The 19,009-nt window shown below is 43.7% G+C and overlaps 1 protein-coding gene across 5 annotated transcripts; it reads left to right on the forward strand.

Moving 5' to 3' along the window:
- Window positions 1-1,090: 1,090 nt before the first annotated feature.
- On the forward strand, window positions 1,091-18,635 carry UBE2V1 (ubiquitin conjugating enzyme E2 V1). Of its 5 annotated transcripts, none has more exons than XM_074888016.1 (4): window positions 1,091-1,152; window positions 12,084-12,232; window positions 15,636-15,761; window positions 16,145-18,635. In XM_074888016.1, the coding sequence occupies exons 1-4, from the start codon at window positions 1,137-1,139 to the stop codon at window positions 16,289-16,291; spliced, it is 438 nt and encodes a 145-aa protein (XP_074744117.1). In that variant the 5' UTR covers window positions 1,091-1,136; the 3' UTR covers window positions 16,292-18,635. The 5 variants fall into 5 exon arrangements, with proteins under 5 accessions (XP_074744117.1, XP_074744116.1, XP_074744118.1 ...); XM_074888015.1 differs by having other exon boundaries at window positions 1,108-1,158; XM_074888017.1 differs by lacking the exon at window positions 1,091-1,152 and adding an exon at window positions 2,370-2,438.
- Window positions 18,636-19,009: the final 374 nt, after the last annotated feature.

Raw genomic sequence — 19,009 nt, forward strand, 5'->3', positions numbered from 1 at the left:
TTAAAGTGCAATGGGTCTCCAAAACATTTTGCTTTGTAATTGTTTCTGCAAATTTTCTTATGATGTCTTGGGGCACAGTTTTTGGCATACGTGTTGCAACACAAAGCAGAATTCATTTCCCTCCTCATTTTTTTTTTCTTCTTACTGTATTAACTGGAGAGGGATAAGGGAAGATGTGCTGTTCATTAAAACACAGCATTGTAGATTGTCCTGATGTTCCTTATGTCTCTTCTAGCTCTCGCTCTTCTAGATTCATACCAGCTAGTTTAGGCCTGAAAATATTTTTACTGGCATGCACTGGACAGCAGCAACCTCCTGAAATGTCAGCAGCAACCTCCTCATGTCCCCTGTTGTGCAGGGAGGGTGTCCTGGCCCCTGCCCTCAGACCGTCTGTCTGATTCTGAACTGTGACCCCCCCAGGCTGAAGCCCCTCGCCCGTTGTGTGTTCCCGCACACCCGTGCCGGGCGGGGTGCTGCTGCCGCAGGAATTACTCTCTGTCTGTAAATGCTGGAGGGCGACAAGCAAAAGGCAGCAGCTGCAGCTCCCCTGCTCGGCCCCCCGCTGTGTCCCGGGGCTTCCCCTCGCCCGAGCATCCCTGGGAGACGTCGGGGATGTAAATACATAAACAGCCTCAGATTATTACAAAGTGACTATGAATATTTGTAAGGCAGTAGGAGAGCTAATGCTGCTTCTGTTCTGGCCGTAATGAACATAGTTCGCCAATTATTCATATTAATCGCGTTTGAGTTTTATGGGCTGTTAAACGCTCGAGAGTGTGCTGGTGTTTCAGAGCTCCCCGGGGAGCTCGCTGGGGTTGCTTTCCCCAGGGTTGCCCGCCGGAGCGGGGCAGAGGCGGCCCCCCGGAGCCGCGACTGCTCCGGCCGGGGTGTTCGTCTCCTCGCCGGCAGCCCCCGTCCGACACCCCCCCCCCGCGGCTCTGCCCCTGCCGGGGAGCCCGCCCGCGCGGCGGAGCGCTGGAGGCACCCTGCGTGCACCACAGCACTCTCTGCGCAGCCGCCCCACCCCGCCGCGGCCGGCCCTTAGCGCGCCCGCCCGCGCCGCGCTCTCGGAGCCGCACTTCCCGCGTTGCGTTGACGTGTGGGAGGGGGCGGGGCTCCAGCGGCAGCGGCGCAAGATGGCGGCCACCACGGGTGCGGGTGAGCGGGCGCCGGGGCGGCGGGGCCGCGGGCCGGGGGGGACCGGGCGGGGCCGCTCCTCGCTGCGGAGCAGCCACGGCCCCCCGCGGGCGGCGGCGCGGCGGGCTGCCGGCGGCCGGGAGGCCCCGCTGGGTGTGTCGGGGCTGGAGGGGCGGCGGCGGGCGCTAGGCCGGGAGGCGCCCGGCGGAGGGGCGAGAGCGGCCGCGGGGGAAGGGGCGGTGGCGGCGGGGCCGGCCGGAGGAGCGCGGCCCGGTGCTCCGGCCGGGGGTGGCGGCGGAGCCGGTCGCCGCTCCTTCGCCGCGGCTCTCGGGCGGGCCCGGCCGGCACCTCCCCGGGGGTTGCCGAGGCCTCGCGGTGGGAGCGGCCCCGGCGGGGCGAGCCCGGTCCGGGGCCGGGAGGGGCGAGTGGGGGCGGCCCGGGCCCCGCGGGAAGCCTGCCCCGGCTCTCTGCGGGCCGGCTCCGGGGAGCGGCGCTGGCGGGGGCGGCGCGCCGGGCCAGGCTGCCGGGGCTGGGACCCCCTGCCCGGGGCCGGCCGGGCCCGCAGCCCTCGAGTCGGTCCCGCGGTGCGGACCCGGGGCGGGGCTGCCCCGGCCGCTGACAGCCACCGGAGCGCAGCCAGCGCGGCCGTCGGCGCCTCTGGCAGAGCCGCGGCTTCGCTTAACGTCCTGCTCGTGTGGCGAGCTGCCTGTGGCCAGAGCTGACCCTCGGTTCTCCAGTTTTGGTAGTCACCGAGCCGTGACTATAGAGTTACCTGGGTGAAATTAGCTGCCTTAAAATTCTTTTTCACTAATAATATCTTCCTGTTACATCAGAAGGATGTAACTTCCTTGTCAGGACGTGTATGCTTCACGAAGTCAGTATATTTTTTTTCCCCCTTTAAAATTGCTCCTCGCCTGCTTTGAGTAGTTAAACATATCCTATCTTCGCATTTATCATTACACATTAAACAAAAATACTGCAACTAGATATTGAATGGGGTGGGTTTTTTCTGCTGACATCCTCTAATGAACTTCGACGGATCGAATAAATTAGTTTCACTTCTGCTTAGCCAGTTTCATTCTCCTGGTATTGTAAGTCTGTATAGGGTTTCAAATGTGCCACTGTAGTACTTGTTTTCAAATTGCTCCCTTTGAAGTTTAAATATGAGATCACCAGCAGACTGCTTTTGAAGATATAACAAAAATATTGTGGAATTCTTTTTTTACAGATAGGTCCCTATCAATGACCACTTTCAACTTTTAAGAATAACCATCACAATACAGATGGTTCATAGTAATCAGGTTTGTAAAAACACTTTTTAAATGCAGTGGATGCTGTCCTGAGAATTACAGTTTACAGATCTGTGTTTGAATGTACGTGTTTGCGAGGTGTTGGAACACTTGATGAAATATACAGAGCCTTCTTCCCCCTCTTATGTCACTTTATTCTGGCTACCATGCTTTCTCAATAATCCTTTCAAGCTGCTGACTTTTCATTTTGTGTTTGGCCGGAAGAACAAGGCAAATATTTTTCTTTTTAAGCCAGCGCAGCTTTGTGAATTAATTGTCTGGGTGGTCACGGAGGGGTATGTGTGGAAAGGGACTTGGACTGCAGTGATAAAGTCCAAAGCTAGTCCTACTGCACAGCTTTCCTTTTGTAGTGAACACTCTTTGTGATAAGCTGTCATTAACCATCATCTGCTAGCCACATTGTGTCTTTTGGATTGCTTCCTATTATTTCCCGGATTTCTGAAAGCTGTCTCGTTCCTTCAGTGCTGGAAGCGTGGAGCAATACGCACCCAGGTAGATGTGAGTAGGGGCATCAGTTTCTCGTGTCTACAGTGTGGGCATTTGACAAGCACTGCACTTCAGGTACCCGTGAGATCCTGTGTGTTTAACTGCTTGGGGGGGGGGTGGGGGGGTGGAAATCAGTGTGTGACTTGATAAACAAGTGTTGCAGTAACACAACTTCTGTGGTAAACCCTAAATTCAGTATGGGAGAACTTTCAGGTACAGACCAGCAGCTTACATTGATGGGAGCCTTAGAGCTTTGTCTGGCTGTAAATCATAGGCTGCCCTACCAGCAGTACTCTGCATTTTCTTGTTGTGTTAGTAAAGGATAAAGATTTTCTTCTTCTGATAAAGAGAACAACACAGTGTCCAGTTACTGATAGTGGTGGTGGCACTGCAATGCAGTTTGTATGGTTCCTTCTTGACACTGCACTGAAGGCATTGTCTAGCACATAGAGCCTGAAGTGACACTTTCTTGTTCTCCACTACTGATTGATTTGCTGTGGGGCTTTGGGCAAGTAGCTTTATTCATATGTGAAACAGATTTTGCTAATACTTGTTTCATGGAATCTTAATGTATTCATATTTATTTATAAAACACTTGAATATGTTTGATATTCTGAGTTTAGAGTGGTTCAGCAAAGGAGCTTAAACGGAGGTTGAGGATGAAAAATACTCACTCTTTAAAAGCAGCTACTGACCCAGAGGTAACAAATGCCCCAGTAACTTAAAAAAGTCATAGGACTGGTCCTGGGAATTGGACAGGTAAGCCTTATATTTGTATCTAATAAACAGGTAGAAATAAAAAGGAAAAAAAACCTCACCTGAAAGAAATGTTATGATTCAAGGTCCACTAGTATTCCCTGTGTAGAGGAGGATTCTGTGCTGCTGCTGATGTGGGTTTTCCACATGCACAATTTATGTATGAATAAAAAGAAAAGGCTTACTTTTATCATTCTAATAAGGCTCTTCATAGAAGACTACAAACACCCAAACTGTAAGCGTATGTCTGTCCATCCTTCAGACTGAAATGTCATGCAGGAACGCTCAGCTGGCTCAGGTGCCAGGGGTGATCTAGCTGAGAAGTCAAGGGTTCCCCAGAGGCTCACGTACGCCGTGGCCCCGCAGGGAAGTTGGGCTGTGTGGAGTCTGTGTTGCAGTTAGACTACAGGAGCTTGCTCCCCGTCACTGTGCTGCAGACTCCTGTATTATAATGGGTCCAAACCTGACCACGTTGGCCTATGGAATCCTGTTTCTTTTAACTTTCATCCTGTGGAAAGTTTAACAACCTCGTTTAACCCACTTTTCTCTCATAGGTCCGTTTAGAGGGTCTGTTGCAGGGCTGTGGTAGACGCTGTGTTTACCAACAGCCTGGAGGAACTCAGTAGCAAAATGATTTGCCCAGATTTAAGTTATTCAAACTCAGAGGAATGTGAAGAACTCCAGAAGGACAATTCATTAGGTGTATGGTCATGACAGTACTGATATCTGTGTCTTAATACTCCTAACAGAGAGAACAGCATACATCAGTTTTAGTACAGTATATTAAAAGATATATTTGTAATTGTTTGGGGACCCATAACTTCACTGTAAACCCAAAGTTACACTTGTGAAAAACAAATGAGACGTTACAATGAAGAAGAAACTGCGTATGGAAGGATATAGAAGCTGTACCCTGCCTCTGCAAACGGACCGTGATGTCTCCTTTGGAGTGCACTGCGTGTGCTAGTCATTGTTATCTCAAAATAAATATTGCCAGCCACCAAGTACTTTCTAAGTCTGTAAGTAAAATACTCAAGGGTAGGGAAAAAGTAATTGAAGAGAAAATGAAAACATAAATTATGTCTTCTTAAATAAGATGGACTGTAAGAGCGCATGAAATAGCAGGTGCTAAAGGAGTTGACTGCAGAGCTTCTTTGTGTATTGTAATGGAAGGATGCAGTAGGTTAAATAAAAGGGTAAATAGTTCAAAACTCTTAAAAGATACTCAGTTGAATCTTTTAATGTATAATTATATAAATTACATAGTATATTTGAAAATGCCATTCTGGCTGAGAACTTAAAATGATTCATTAGGGAATTAAATATGTAAGTAGGTGAGGATCATAGAAGATATAATACAGATTTTGCCAGGTGTATGAAGGTTGGGATTTTTAGGTTGTGAGGGTGTGTTTTAACTATTGCAAGTCAAGATGAAATGACTCGGTTCCCATGTACTGATTAGCTTGTGCACCTTCCTCCCAAGCCTGACCTGGGCCTGGCCCAGAAGCGGGGCGGGGCGGCGTGCATCCTGCTCTGCTGCTCCCCTGGGCTTGTCAGCTCTGGTGGTAGAGCTGGAGCCCAAGTGACTTGTGACTTCGCCTTAGTCTGTTGGTGTGGCGTCTTGCTCTTCAAAGCTTATCTTAAAATCGGTGAACCTTCTTGTGCGTTCACCTTTCGATGGGTGGTGTGAATTGAAGAAAACCTAGTGATGCTTTGTGGGTAGAAGAGGCAGCTGGAGGAGAGCGCTCGGCGCTGGGTCAGTAACAACCGTTTCCTTTCACAACGCAAAGAGGAAATGGTGGGTTTTTCCCTGGTGAGATTTAGTGTAAAGATTTTGTCCAGGACGATTGTTCAGGGTGACTTATTTTCTAGAGTAACTTCTGGCTGAGCTGGTAATGTTTTGCTTTTCAGCTGTGATACAAGCCACAGAATGCATCTGATTTTAACTCTTCTGCTGCTGGAAAGCTTTATTTGGCTTCAGACCTCAGTGATACTGCCAGTCTGCCTCAGACAAATGTTTTAAAGTGATCTCTTTCCAAGTAACATGCTTAAAGTATTGAAAGACAGAGCCAGCACTCTAGCTTACACAGAACAGAAAACACTTCAGATTCTTTCAAGTGCTCAGGAAGTTATCTTGGATCTGCAAAATATCTCAGTACCTGTCTGCATTATCAGAGTATAAATCATGACTATAAAGATGATGCCAGAAATCTAAAGTTCCTGTCTCCTGAAAGTTTTTGTGACAGTTGCTGAAAGCCTTTTGTTCAGTTTTAAATATTTCATTACTTCAGGAACTTTATATACCATTGTGACAAGGAATGATTTACTTATTGTTTACAGTTGCAGTTGCAAGGGTAAGCTATCAAATTTTCAATAGCTGCCATCTCTGCAAAGAGATGAGAAATATATTGGAAAAGATGTAATTAAGGCTGAATATCAAATACACAAAAGCAAGCAACAGAAGGGGCTTTAGCATATTAAACAAGAGGTGTTTAAAGCTATTGGATTTCGGTTCACTTGAGTTATTGTAAATCAGGAACTAACACAGAAAGCAGAGTTAAAATTGGCCTGAAAGGCAAGTTTGATAAGTTGTTTGTTATCAGTGAAGATATCAAGAAACCTTCAGCAAAAAGATGTTTCCTCTTTTTAGAGCCCCTAACGAGTGAAAGTATATTTTCTGTGTGCTTTGCTGAGGGTTCTGTGCAGTATATTTGTGCTTTAATCCCAAAGAGAAGGATTTGTAATTTATTTCACTTGAGAAAGGAAAGAGAAATGTATTCTTGAAGTTTTTGTGAGGTGTATATTTTGTTCTGCTGACACTGATGAAGAAGACCCAAGAAGAGGATCTACTCTCAAAAGCATATTGTCCACCTTGTTTCACTGGTTTCACTGTGCTGTCTTCAGCTTGATAAGGTTCCTGAATTTGGAATTGCTTCCACTGTATAACTGGCGAAAATTAAAAGATTAAAAGTATGGTCTGTCAGAAAGTGTTGGTTTTAACTTGTTATGCTTCTGTATGCTTCACGTGAATGTAAATTTAAGATGAGAAAAATCTCAGACTGGTAAGATCACTCTTAAAAATACCATAAGACACATTCCGTTGTGTATCTTCAGTAGTGCTGCGATATAAAGTAAATCTGAGAGTGCTTTAAGGTCTTTAAAAGTCCAAGTTGGCATTTAACTGTCTTCCAGGAGTAATTCTGTTTTTTCGTAGTGCAGAACTTTCCTTAGTGAGATTCTGACCAGACATGGTCAGACTCCTTTTGTCCTCATTTCGGCTTGCTGTCTCTCTGTCTTGCAACTCATTGCTTAGAAGACAGCTGGGTTGTGAGGTGCCATGGGAGCGAAGGCTCATCAGTACCCGGCCGCCTGGCAGCGCTGGCATTGGGTGAAATTTTTGACAAAGAAAACAGGTGGTCCTGATTCTGTTTGAAGGCTGAAGAGGGTGTTACCCAAAACCTATCAGCTTCTTAACTGCAACTTTAAACTCTGTAAAGTACACATCCTGGCTTTCTGGAAAACTCAGTCTGTGGTTTGGTTTTGTTCTCTATTTTGCCATAAAAATATTTCATAAACTTTTTGTAACTGGTGAACTAGTGTGCTGTGTTGAGGCTTCACAAATGCACGTTTACTAAAAGGTTAACTTTTAGAAAGACTGCACAAACCTGTCTGATTGAGATCTTACCTTGTCAGTACAGTTATAATTTAGCTTTCGTAGGTTTGCTGTTGCAGTTAATAGTAAATATCTCTTTTTGCTCTGAAATGTTTCTTCAGTTCCATTTCTGGGAGTATTTCTGCATGGTCAGGCAAGCTGCAAGTGAAGCAATTATCTAGATATGGTTGTATTTTTGTATCAAACGAAGCTGCTATTTGAGAGTCTTCTTGAACCATAGCAAAGGCTAAATTAAAATGCATAACTGAAAGTACTTTCGACAACCTGATTACTTTTTAATTGCCTCTTACTTTATTTAGGTTTTCTTGTGTTAAATGAAGGACTCTTAGAAAAACAGGTTTGTTTGGTTACTGCCTTGAAAGTCTCCATTGCTACACTGAAAAGATTATGCAAGGTATTTATTGGGGGGTGGGAGGACAACATGCAGTTGACTCATGGTTGTGTCAGCTGGCGCAGGACATCTCCTAACTCTGAATCTGCCACGGTTTAGCTATGGAAGCTATTTGGCAAATATTGTGTATGCCTGGAACAGCTCAGATCACTTTCTAGGAATCTTGGTGGACAGCAAACATGATGATGATATGTGTGCGTACGACCACGAGTGATAAAGTTTGTGTGGTTTCTGAGGTTCAGGTCCCAGCAGGATGTGGTAGCTGACCATGAGTGCTCCAGGCCATTGCAAATGAAGAAGAGATGGAGTTGGCTTAATGGCTTTGTACATCTTTCCAGGCTGACCAGAAGGGTGAATCTGGTCTTTTATTCTGTCTTGCTTAAGGGCAGGTTATTTGGAAATGATTTAAAGCATTTATGATCATATGGCCGTAGTCTTTTATATGTATATGTGTGTTTTTCTTCCTGTTGAATCTCCTGAGAATGTGTCAGGGAGGGAGCTGAATTACTGTCTTTGATGTGACAATGAACTTGCCCTCTGTAGTGGCTGAGGTGCTGGGCTTCCATCTTACACCTCTGAGCTTTAGCATAGGGATAAAACATTTTTAGAAGGCAGCAATGCTGTTGGACAGGGTGGCTTGTTGTAAAGCGACCAGTCATCTCCCATGATCATTCTGTTTTCTGTGAAGTGCATAAAAACCTGAATATATGTACTTCACTTTTCACACCTCCCTTTGCACTGATGCTCCTGCAGTGCTCACAAGTGAGCAGTTGCTGTGGAATTAATAATTATTTGTGTTAACTTTTTCCGTGTGATAGGAGCCAGTGCACGATATGACTAGCTAGCTCTCTGTAGACCTCAGACTTGTCAGAGAACTCTACAATCCTGTGTGAGTCTTTTATGGCTCTGATTCATGCTGAATCAGAGCAGCTGTATCTGGGGAAGGCTCAGAAATAAAGTTGCCTTCTCTTCCCGTAAGGTTGTAAAGCCAAGCCTAGCTCTGGTTAGCAAATGTCAGAATTAAGGCTGCCTTTCAGCCTTGGTTGTGGCCTCCTTGAATATATACATGATGATGTCATTTTTAATTACATGATCACTTAATTTTCTTCATACAGGATTCCTGCCTCACTCGATGAACGGGGTGCATGATGCTCAAAGGAAGGGTAGACAGGCAATAATTTTGATTTCCTTCTTCGGTGTGTGGCCTCTGTCTGCTTACCATAAAGCTGATTCCTCCTAGGTTATCTGTTTTGGTCTAAGTAAATATCAGTAAATTATCTTCGTACCACCAACAAATATGAAGTGGTATCAAGTACTGAAGAATAGAGACTGAGATGATGCTTTGTTAAACATCGTGATGTTGTGGTCCAGAAGAGAGAGTATTTTTTGGCAACACGAGACATTTGAGGCAGGTCTTCCGCTGGCTTCAGCTTATCGCTTCTATGAGCAGGGAGAGGCTCGCGTTGGGTTTCTAATAATAGCCACGGACGGTTTCCTTTGCGGCATCACCTGCGTTACCGAAGAGCTGCTGTGTCAGACCGAAGGGTGGAGTTCACCCTCCAGAAGAACCTTTTGTTTGTCTTTTGTTTGTCCTTCTTCCCTGGCAGTTTCTTTCCCCAGGCACCAGCAGGCAGGGCTGAAGCCCAGACAGCAGCTTCAGGCATCGCGCAGCCATGAGTCATTCCCCATCGACAGCTTTCCCGTGCATCCGCTGCAGCAAAAATAGTGAAATAGGTAGTGTGTGTGTAACTAAAGGTGGCACCTTGTCCTTCAACTTGTGCTCCATCTGTTTCTCTTGTCCCCCAGCTCTCTTATCCCCTGCATTGGAGCTAGGTTGCTCTCTTCTCTGCCTCCCCTGACTACAGCATGGAGAGCATTGGGAATACAAAAATGGGATGGCTAATCTGTCATGATTCAGGTATGAACTGCATACTTGAACCTTCATATGCCCAAGGTACACAAGATACATGCTTCATACTTTTAAGACTTACTGGGAGGGGAAACACTGGAGTTTTTTGTGCGGGGGAAGTGACAGTGGTCCCCAAGAGGTCCTGTTACCACTGAGGGGTTGGTGTTCAGTTAATCTTATGGTGATGGCTTCACCGGTCCCAACTGACTCATTTCCTTTCGCAGCCAAAGATTTGTATTACTCAGCAGCCATGGTAACAGCACCGTCTTGCTGGGAGTTGAAGATGTAGATTTGGCATGGAGTTGTATTTGAGTCGTGCTCAGCAGCCCCCGTATGTGTGGTTTTGTATTGCCAGTGCAGGTCTCGTGTCTTCTGACACTGCTTTTCTGATTCTGGGTTTCTCTTCATACTGTTGCTACAGCTGAGTTATTGAATCGTGTTTCCCCAGAATATTCTTGAACGTGATTATGTTTCATGTGTAGCAAACTGGCCAACAAATTAACTCCTGTAGTAATTTGCTTTTTTGGTTTATGCTGGCTTTGTAGTGAATGAAATTTGGGCAACTCTGATTCTGCAGCAAAATCATCACTGACATTTAGTTTCTTTAGGTCATTAATATATTTAAAACTTTTTAAAGTTACCAGAGTTAGTCAATTGTAAGCACTGCTACATTTCATGGTGCCTTAGAACCTCTGTATTTTCCACATTGCCAAGCAGCTACAGAGATGATTTTCAAAGCCCTTGGTCCCTTTCTGATGTCCTCAGAGCTCAGTGCCCAGCCATGCTGGAAGTGCTGGCTTCTGACTGAGAAGTTTGCTGGGTTCACTTTATACACTGGAAGGCTGATTTCCCATTCTCTTTCTGCTGTACTAAATAAGTGATAGTGAAGAAGGGGATTAATTATGATTTTCTGTTATTACATGCTAGTGAATAATTAACTTCGTACTATTGGAGGGTAAAAAACTCCAAACTTCAAATCCAACCTTTTTGTATGTCAGGTGAAAATAACATCATTAAATATATCTTGACAATTATTTTGTTACTGTTGGAGAGAGACCTGCTTCACAGAGGTACCTGGATGCCAGGTACCCACCAAAGCCGCTCTATCACTCCCCTCCTCAGCTGGACCCGGGAGAAAAAATATGACGAAAGGCTCGTGGGTTGAGATAAAGATAGGGAGAGATCACCACAGGGTCACAGCCTCCATTGGGCATCACCCTGCTCCAGCATGGGGTCTCCCACGGGCTGCAGGTGGGTCTCTGCTCCCCCGTGGACCCCCATGGGTGCAGAGCACAGCTGCCTCACCATGGGCTGCACCACGGGCTGCTCCGGTGCCAGGAGCACCTCCTCCCCTCCTTCTGCACTGACCTTGGTGTCTGCAGAGTTGTTTGTCTCACGTGTTCTTATTCCTTTCTCTGGCTGTTGCTGGTGGGTTTTCTTCCCCTCTTCTTAAATATCTTTTCACAGAGGCGCTCCCACTGTCGCTGATGGACTCGGCCTTGGCCAGCGGTCTTGGAGCTGGCTGGCACTGGCTCTGTAGGACACAGGGGAAGCTTCTGGCAGCTTTGCACAAAAGCCACCCCTGTAGCCCCCCTGCTACCAAAACCTTGCCATGCAAACCGAATACAAAGGAGAAGTGGTAGCCTAGAGTGCATTCATGTTTTGTGGTGACTGAAGTACAGGTACCTTGAAGAAGAATGGGTAATTGAGCCCCCTGTGGCCTGGGTTCAAGATCTTCCTTCTGCACAGACTTAGTGTGTGACCTTGGGTGTGTCACCTAAGCTCTCTGTGCCATTGTTTTCCATTAATGTAATGGGGATAAGAAAATTTCCCTGTTTTGCTGTGTCTGTTGAGTATAAATGTGCTAGCAATTAAGAAGTGCTGAAATTCCTTGGTAGTGGAGGTCATAAGTACAAAGGATGCTATTGCTGCTGACAAAGCCCACTTAAATTCACTTCAGATTAACCTACTACTGTTATGAAAGAGTTTTATTTGCTTTGAATGGTATTTTTAAAAGCTCTGAGTTGCATGATGTCAAGCTTCTCATGGTGTCATTTTGTAGAATCTTCTAAATTTTTATAGTATAAATCATATAGACAAGTGCTAATTAGAGCTCTATAATACTGTCTGTATCTCTGAATGGACAGAAATTTCCTTTCATTTTACTGCCTGCCCTAGTATTTGGCCTGTCAACCTTCTAGCATATTTAATTGTGGATAGCTTGGTTTTGCGTACAAAATCTAAGCTAAATATGGGGATATCTTTTTCATAGTGTTGAAATATTGTAATTCAAAAAATAGTGATATTTTAATGTTTTTACCCAAAATGTTTTCTGTATAATGACCAAAGCATGTCAAATTACTCTAGCTTTATTTCTTTATTAGATTTTTCAACTCAAAATATTTTTCTGATTCTTTTCAGGAGTAAAAGTTCCTCGTAATTTTCGTCTGTTGGAAGAACTTGAAGAAGGTCAGAAAGGAGTAGGAGATGGAACAGTTAGCTGGGGCCTCGAAGATGATGAAGATATGACACTTACAAGATGGACAGGAATGATTATTGGGCCTCCAAGAGTAAGTATCCACTTGAGATAGTACGGTTACTTTTTTTTTCTTCTACCTTTTCTTCTCTTAATCTAACCACTGAAGTAGAAAGCAAACAAAACACAGGTGAGTGAAAAAACACTTCAGCAAGTGATTTATGTTGAAGGTTCAAGTTCCATATAATAATGGGTTTTGTGTATCTGTATGTCTTTTTGCTTATAATTTGGAATATTTTTAGTGCCTTTCTCTGGTTAGTTCTGTTACATGTCTGCTTTATATTTACAGATTCATTAAGACATAACTTTTGAGATTCCAGGATTCTAGTAGCCTGTACTCTTGAATACAGCAAGGTTTAAAATCCTTTGGCTAGTGAGATTACATATGGAGCTAATGTAGGTAAAACATGGATGTTTTGTTCAGTACTGCTAGTCTTCCTGCTGTTTCTTGTTGAGTTTATGGGCTGGTTTTTGTTGCAGCAGTACTGACTTGCTCTTGCAGAGTTTCAGCTAACTCAGGAAACTCAAATTTTAATGACTTCGGTTTCTTCTCTGTTCTCTCCCAGAGTAACTTCTTATAATGCTACTGGTCTTTGTGGTAGTATTGTGTTCTCTCTCTCTCCCCCCCCTTCAAACCCTACTAAACTGTGGGTCTCCACTCTGGTAGTGAACTTGAGGACTTAATTGTGCATTGTATATATGCATGTATTCTAAAAACAAAACTTGTCTCCAGTTTCACTGTGTATCTCTGTTCTGTTTCCTTAATATCCTTACCATGAAGCCTAAGTAGCTGATCCTCCTTCCTGCAGTAGTAGTTGTTGTCTCTATATCTGGCCTCAGTGTCACTTCTCAGTAATTCCAGTGTTCTCAATCAATTATATGGAAACCTTTGCAGACCTTTAATCATGCTACTGCCCTATGTGTTTCCATTCTATTAGTTGCCTTTTCTAACATTAGATGAGGTTGTACAAGAATTTATATTCTAATGCATTACACATGCAGTATTCTCTATCTCGTCCAGAAGTGGTGTTTACTTTTCGTCTGCCATTGTTAACATCTCCCCATTTGTGATCATTTTGTTTGTTTTTGATATGCCCAAATAATTTTCTAGAACAGCATTTGATTTTAGAGCATTAGGAGAGTGTTAATGAGCCTGCATTAAGACTGAAGAAAGCTCACTGTGTACATACACTTTATGGAAAATTTAAGCAACCTTGAAATCTAATGTAGAAAATTAAATAGAAACTGAAATGTGCAAACAGACATGTGCAGACTTGTCAGCAGTGATAGAAATTTGTAGTTCATGTCACACTGCTAACCAAGGCTGCAGGACTATCACAGATGATTCACCTGTGCCTCTTTTGTCTTTCTGACACACTTACGAATATAGATTTTTTCCCAAAAGTGTCTTGACTTCTTTTGAGCTTATTGCTTGAAAGCAACGGTCTGTATTGAGAGACGTTCTGGGAACTTCCAGTCATTCATGTTTGCTAAGTGGCTGTCCTGCTTTTAGCACTGTTCATACTCAGTTATATTATTACCATTTTTTTTCTTAATAGGAAGTGGGAATACTGTCTCTGGAAAAAAATTCCTATTTCCTATGTCCTATTTCCTTCTGGGTAGAAAGCAGTCACACTTGTAGCAGGTGGAAGAATCTTGTGTTGGGCATCTCAGAGGGAAAAATGAACTGTGGTGCAGAGTTGGATACGTGCTGCTGCTCTGAGAGTCCCTGCTACCATACATGGAAGCGTGCTTCTCCTTCTCAGACTTTGTGTGGATGGTTTCTCAGCCAGTGATTCATCTTGTTTATACAAGCTATTTAAAAACAGTGGCACTGTCAAAACGTCAGCTTTATCTGCACATATTTTATATTGGCTATAGACATGTGCACGGTCGAGGCTTTCCATTCACTAGTCTCAGCGTGGTGCGGTTATTTGCAAAGACCCTAAAACCCTGCACAAACCTCTGGGCTGCTGCTCTGTGCACAAGGCATGCTCAGGGACTCAGTTAGGAGACCTGGGCAGGCTGAGCAGAGCTGACGGATTACTTTTTTTCCCCAAAACTTTGTGACAGCATTCAGTTTGTCACTGCCCTGGCTGGGCATCTGAAAGGCCAAGGCGCTGGAGGAGGGTCCAAGAGGCACCACTGCCAGCTGGCCCCGGGGGGCCCGGTGCTGGTCCGGCCCCGGGGGGCTGCAGCCTGCTTTAAAGCCACTTCACTTGCACAGATGAGGAGAAGCTGAATCAAGAAGTCAGTTCTTATATTTTTGGTAGTGGTTTACAACAAAACACTCATTAATATTAAGGGAAATATTAAGATGTTCAGGGGCATAACAGGCCCTTGAAAGGGATTGCGTGGAGTTTTATATTGAGAAGTTTTTGTACGCTGGGCAACCGTCCCTCAGGTCCTGGTGGAGCCATGGTGCTCCGCTGCCACAGGTGAGCAGGAGCTGCTGACTGCTGCTGGGCTTCTCTGCTCACACATTTGCCTGGATTTTTTTTCTCATGATTGCTGCTGTGTGAGTTTAATGTTCATTGCATTGTTGAGGGTGCAGGAAATTGTGTCAGAAACTCTAAATCTGGAGAACTTGTCTGCCCAAACTTCCCCGTGACGATCCTGTTCCGTCCTATGCTTCTGCCCGCTGCCTGCGTCGCCCAGTTTAGCTGGAGCTCTGAGCCAGGCTGTACCAGATCAGCACAGCAGAAATAGTTACTCTCAGAATGCAGGATGACCTTAACTGTTGTTGTTTCTTTTAATTAATGTTAAACATTGAAGAATCCATGTAGCCTTGTTACATTTGTCTCTCTCTTATACCCATTGATTGGTTAATTAAAAACTCATGATCTAGGATTTCTATTAGCTGTTAAGTATAACAGTGTTACTGTGGTGGAGACAAAGTGATAATGATGTTCGGGATCAGGATGTACTTTGCAGTGTGTTGAATCTTGAGGCATTCCTCTTTCTGAGAACTGGCACATGCGTTTATGACCAAAGAATATTTTTCAACTGCAGTTCTAGGACAGGCTGACTTTAGATAGTTGCCTAAGCTAAGGCTGTGGCTTCAGTTTCAAGGTAGTGTGTCCGATCAGTAAACTGATAAAACAATGCTGCTTTGTAAAGATTGGTTGAAAAGTAGGTATCTGAGTTATATGATGATTTAAAAAATCATTTCAGTTGGTGAATGGGAAGCAATGCCAGTTTCATTCCTTATATGAACATTTGCTGCTTAAAAGACCGCTAGAATTTATTACCCTGAAAGAGGTAACTTTTGATACTCTGAATATTATAAAATGAAACCAACCAGAGGTGGCCAGCATAATATGTAAATGGCTGCCCTTATATTTAGTAGTTTGCATGTCCCTAAAGTAACCACTGTTTTAACCAAATGCTTATTGAACTGCCTGGTGTAATTGTTCCCCTCTTTCTTTTCCCCTCAGACAATTTATGAAAACAGAATATACAGCCTTAAAATAGAATGTGGGCCTAAGTATCCAGAAGCACCTCCATTTGTAAGATTTGTAACAAAAATTAATATGAATGGAGTAAATAGTTCTAATGGAGTGGTAAGTTTTTGGTTTTTATTCATTTTAATGTTTTCATGTGCAGCTCCAAATTAATGCTTTGTATATACTTGTGACTTGCTTAACTACTTACTGCTTGCTGGTGCCATTTTCTGTGAGGGAAAGGAAAGGTGGGTAGAAGGGAAGTGTATGAACCAAGTATGTTCAGAAATCAAAACGTGGAATTTACTTGTCCTGTGCTTTTGCAGCTCACAAATAGTTGCATCATGCGGGGATTTATTATGCTTTTAGGAAACCACTTGCTTGCTTTCTTTGGTTTCTCCCACTCAAATTCCTTATAGGATCTTTACTTGGAGGGTGTGGGGGGGAGCTAAGTGTATCAGATGTATCAATTCTGACAGGAATGGTGTTTTTGTCTATTTTAGGTGGACCCCAGAGCCATATCAGTCCTAGCAAAATGGCAGAATTCTTATAGTATCAAAGTTGTTCTGCAAGAGCTTCGGCGTCTAATGATGTCTAAAGAAAATATGAAACTTCCTCAGCCACCTGAAGGACAATGTTACAGCAATTAATTAAAAAAAAACCAACATGCCCCCCTTATTCAATTTAAGCTGTCTTCATTTTCCACAGTAGTAAATTTTCTAGATGCATCTTGTAGACCTCAAAATACTGGAAAGGAAGTTCCCATTCAAAGGAAGTTTTTCTTGAGATACTGTAAATGATACTAATTTTTTTTTTCATTTGAAATATAAGTTGTGCTATAACAAATAATCCTGTCGTGTAACCACTGTCCACATAGCTGAACTTCTGGTATCAGGAAAAGTCTATTTAAATTTATTACTGTCAAGACCAGTGTGGCACATCTAACTTAACTGTGAAAGCATACATCCCACAATCACCTTGCTGTGTGTCTGGCCTGGGTTTTTTTTTTCTTTTTCTGTCTTTTGCAATAGAGTTGAAGCTCAGGGCTATTTATTAGAGTAGACACAAAGGTTTTTGCTTCCAGTACTACACTGGGCTTTATGGACTACTAATGGGGATGTGTGCTAACCTCAGTCATCCCTCCCTTTGTGCTATCTCTAGTAAAGGCTGAATGTGACTGTGGTCGTTTTGGGGTTTTTATTATTTTTTTTTTAAATGCCCTGATAATCTGGGGCAAGCTTTCCTTCTTCCCTTTGGCCAAGGCATAGATTGTATTTCTTTTCCTGGTCCCCCTCACCAGTGACGTGGGCTTTGGGTGAGGGATTCAGGGTTCTTTTAATCTCTTCCCTCTTCCCCTCTTTTAATGGGGGTGCTGCTTTCTTTTTGCCCCTCTTTGTGACTCTTCTCGCCCCTGGTCAGCAGGGGTAAGCGTTGGGGCAATAACTTGACCTGTTCCCTCCTGCTTATCATTATGGTTTTGCAACAAATTTAGTTTTCACCAGCCTGGGAAACAAGAGTATCTGTTCTGCTCGCAAACTTGGATTTTTCCTGTCCCTCCAGCACTGCTGCCACACCGCCAAGCTGGCCACGGCTGATGTTATTAGATAGGCTTTTGACGTGGTGAAAAGAGCAGTAATTTACCAGGATTGCCGAAATCTTCTGCTGCCAAACTATAATGGGGAAACTCTGCACACAGAGATTCTGAACACACACTCCAGCTCAAATAGTTGTATTTTGGTGCTTTGGATTGACCCAAGAATGTTAATTAACAAAATGTTGCACTTATGTTTGGCCCTTCTAAAGATGTGACAACTACAGACAAATCAAATCAGCGTAGTAGATTTTATTAGGATTCTGTAAGTCTTAGAAGAGAAATCTCTTCAGTGAAGATTTTGGGGAAGCGGTGCATACAGCAGATTAAGGACCTTTATTGGCTTTGCATCCTGGCAAATCACTGCCTTTTCTGGTATACTGTTTCGGACCACTAACTGCTGAAATGTGGATGCAAGCTTACATACAACCAACCTAGTGTGTCCTAAGTTTTATGAAAAATTCAGTGTTTGTGTAAAAAAAAGAGAAAAAAAGAAAAAAAAAAGTAAAAATAAACACATTTTAAAGCAGCAGCTATCAAGTCAATGAACAATTGATGTTTCCATTAACTCTTTTGAGGAAAATATTAGTTGTAAGGATTTAACATCCTCTGTAATTAAAGTTTAACATAACAGTATTCCATAAGCAGCCTTTTTATTGTATCAGACCATTGCCTGATTTTAATATAATAAAAAGTGTGCATTAATATTAGAAGGCTTTAATTGTATTTATGTTTAGAATCTTGATCCCTTATGGAACTCTTGATTTGTTGGAAGTATCTTCCTACAGATCACATTTAGCTAACAGTATGTAAACTGGTGGTGAAAGGCAATTGTCTTTATCCAACTGCTGCTGCTGTGCCAAGGAGAATCTTTAGTTTTAGTTTAAACCTCAGACTCCCATAGACTTGGCAGTCAGTAACGTTATGTGATGCTAAGGAACTGCTGAAACGAATTTCTAGATACATGTCCTGTCTGAAGGTGCTCTGTCATTGCAGTGACCTTGATGTGCTGTAGTCCTGAGGAAATCAAATCCCCATACAGTTCCATGTTATGCTGTCTGTCAAGTTCAAGAACTTCACAACCTGAAAATTTACCTGTTTTCCCTCAAATAGTGAAGTGTAAAAAGCTGACCTTGTCTCCAAATCTGGATAAAAATGGGGCTGCGAAATTTTGGCCCTTTCCAAGTGTAAAGCATCTCCACTTGAGGGGATTGCCAGAGGTACTCGTGCATTCACTTCAGCGTTGTGGTGAAACAAGGTTCTTCCTGGGTTAGGAATGAAAAAGGGAATGACCTTTTGTGAAACTTTGTGAAACTTGCTGCTGGCTTCTAGCCTGGAATACTGCTCATCCTTTGGTAGCTCGGAGGGTATCTGTGAAGAAAATGCGTCTAATACTTTGTCAGCATCGTGTGTGTGTGTTTATTTAAAATAGCTCGGTATCTAAAGATGTTAAATGGGAGTCGGAACAATGCTTGATAATTACAGCATGCTGCTTGATTATCTCTGTTTTTCAGAGCTGTTGTAAGAATGCCCTTGCCCTGTTCAGGAGGATATGGTTGGTGTGTGTTTGAGGCTTCCCCCAACCTTCTTACTTCAAGTAATGATTTTAAAACCTTGAAACTGTTTTGCTTTGCAAGTTGTACAGGTTAGAGCATTCCACCCTGACCTTGGCCGTGCTCAGCAGGGAGCTGTGCTGGCAAGAGCCATATATTAACAACATTGTGAAGTTGGGTGATGGTTTAAAAAACAAAAAAAGGGGTTCACTGTAAATTTTCTC

This window comes from Strix uralensis, chromosome 18 (assembly GCF_047716275.1).
Source record: "Strix uralensis isolate ZFMK-TIS-50842 chromosome 18, bStrUra1, whole genome shotgun sequence".
Lineage (NCBI taxonomy): Eukaryota > Metazoa > Chordata > Aves > Strigiformes > Strigidae > Strix > Strix uralensis.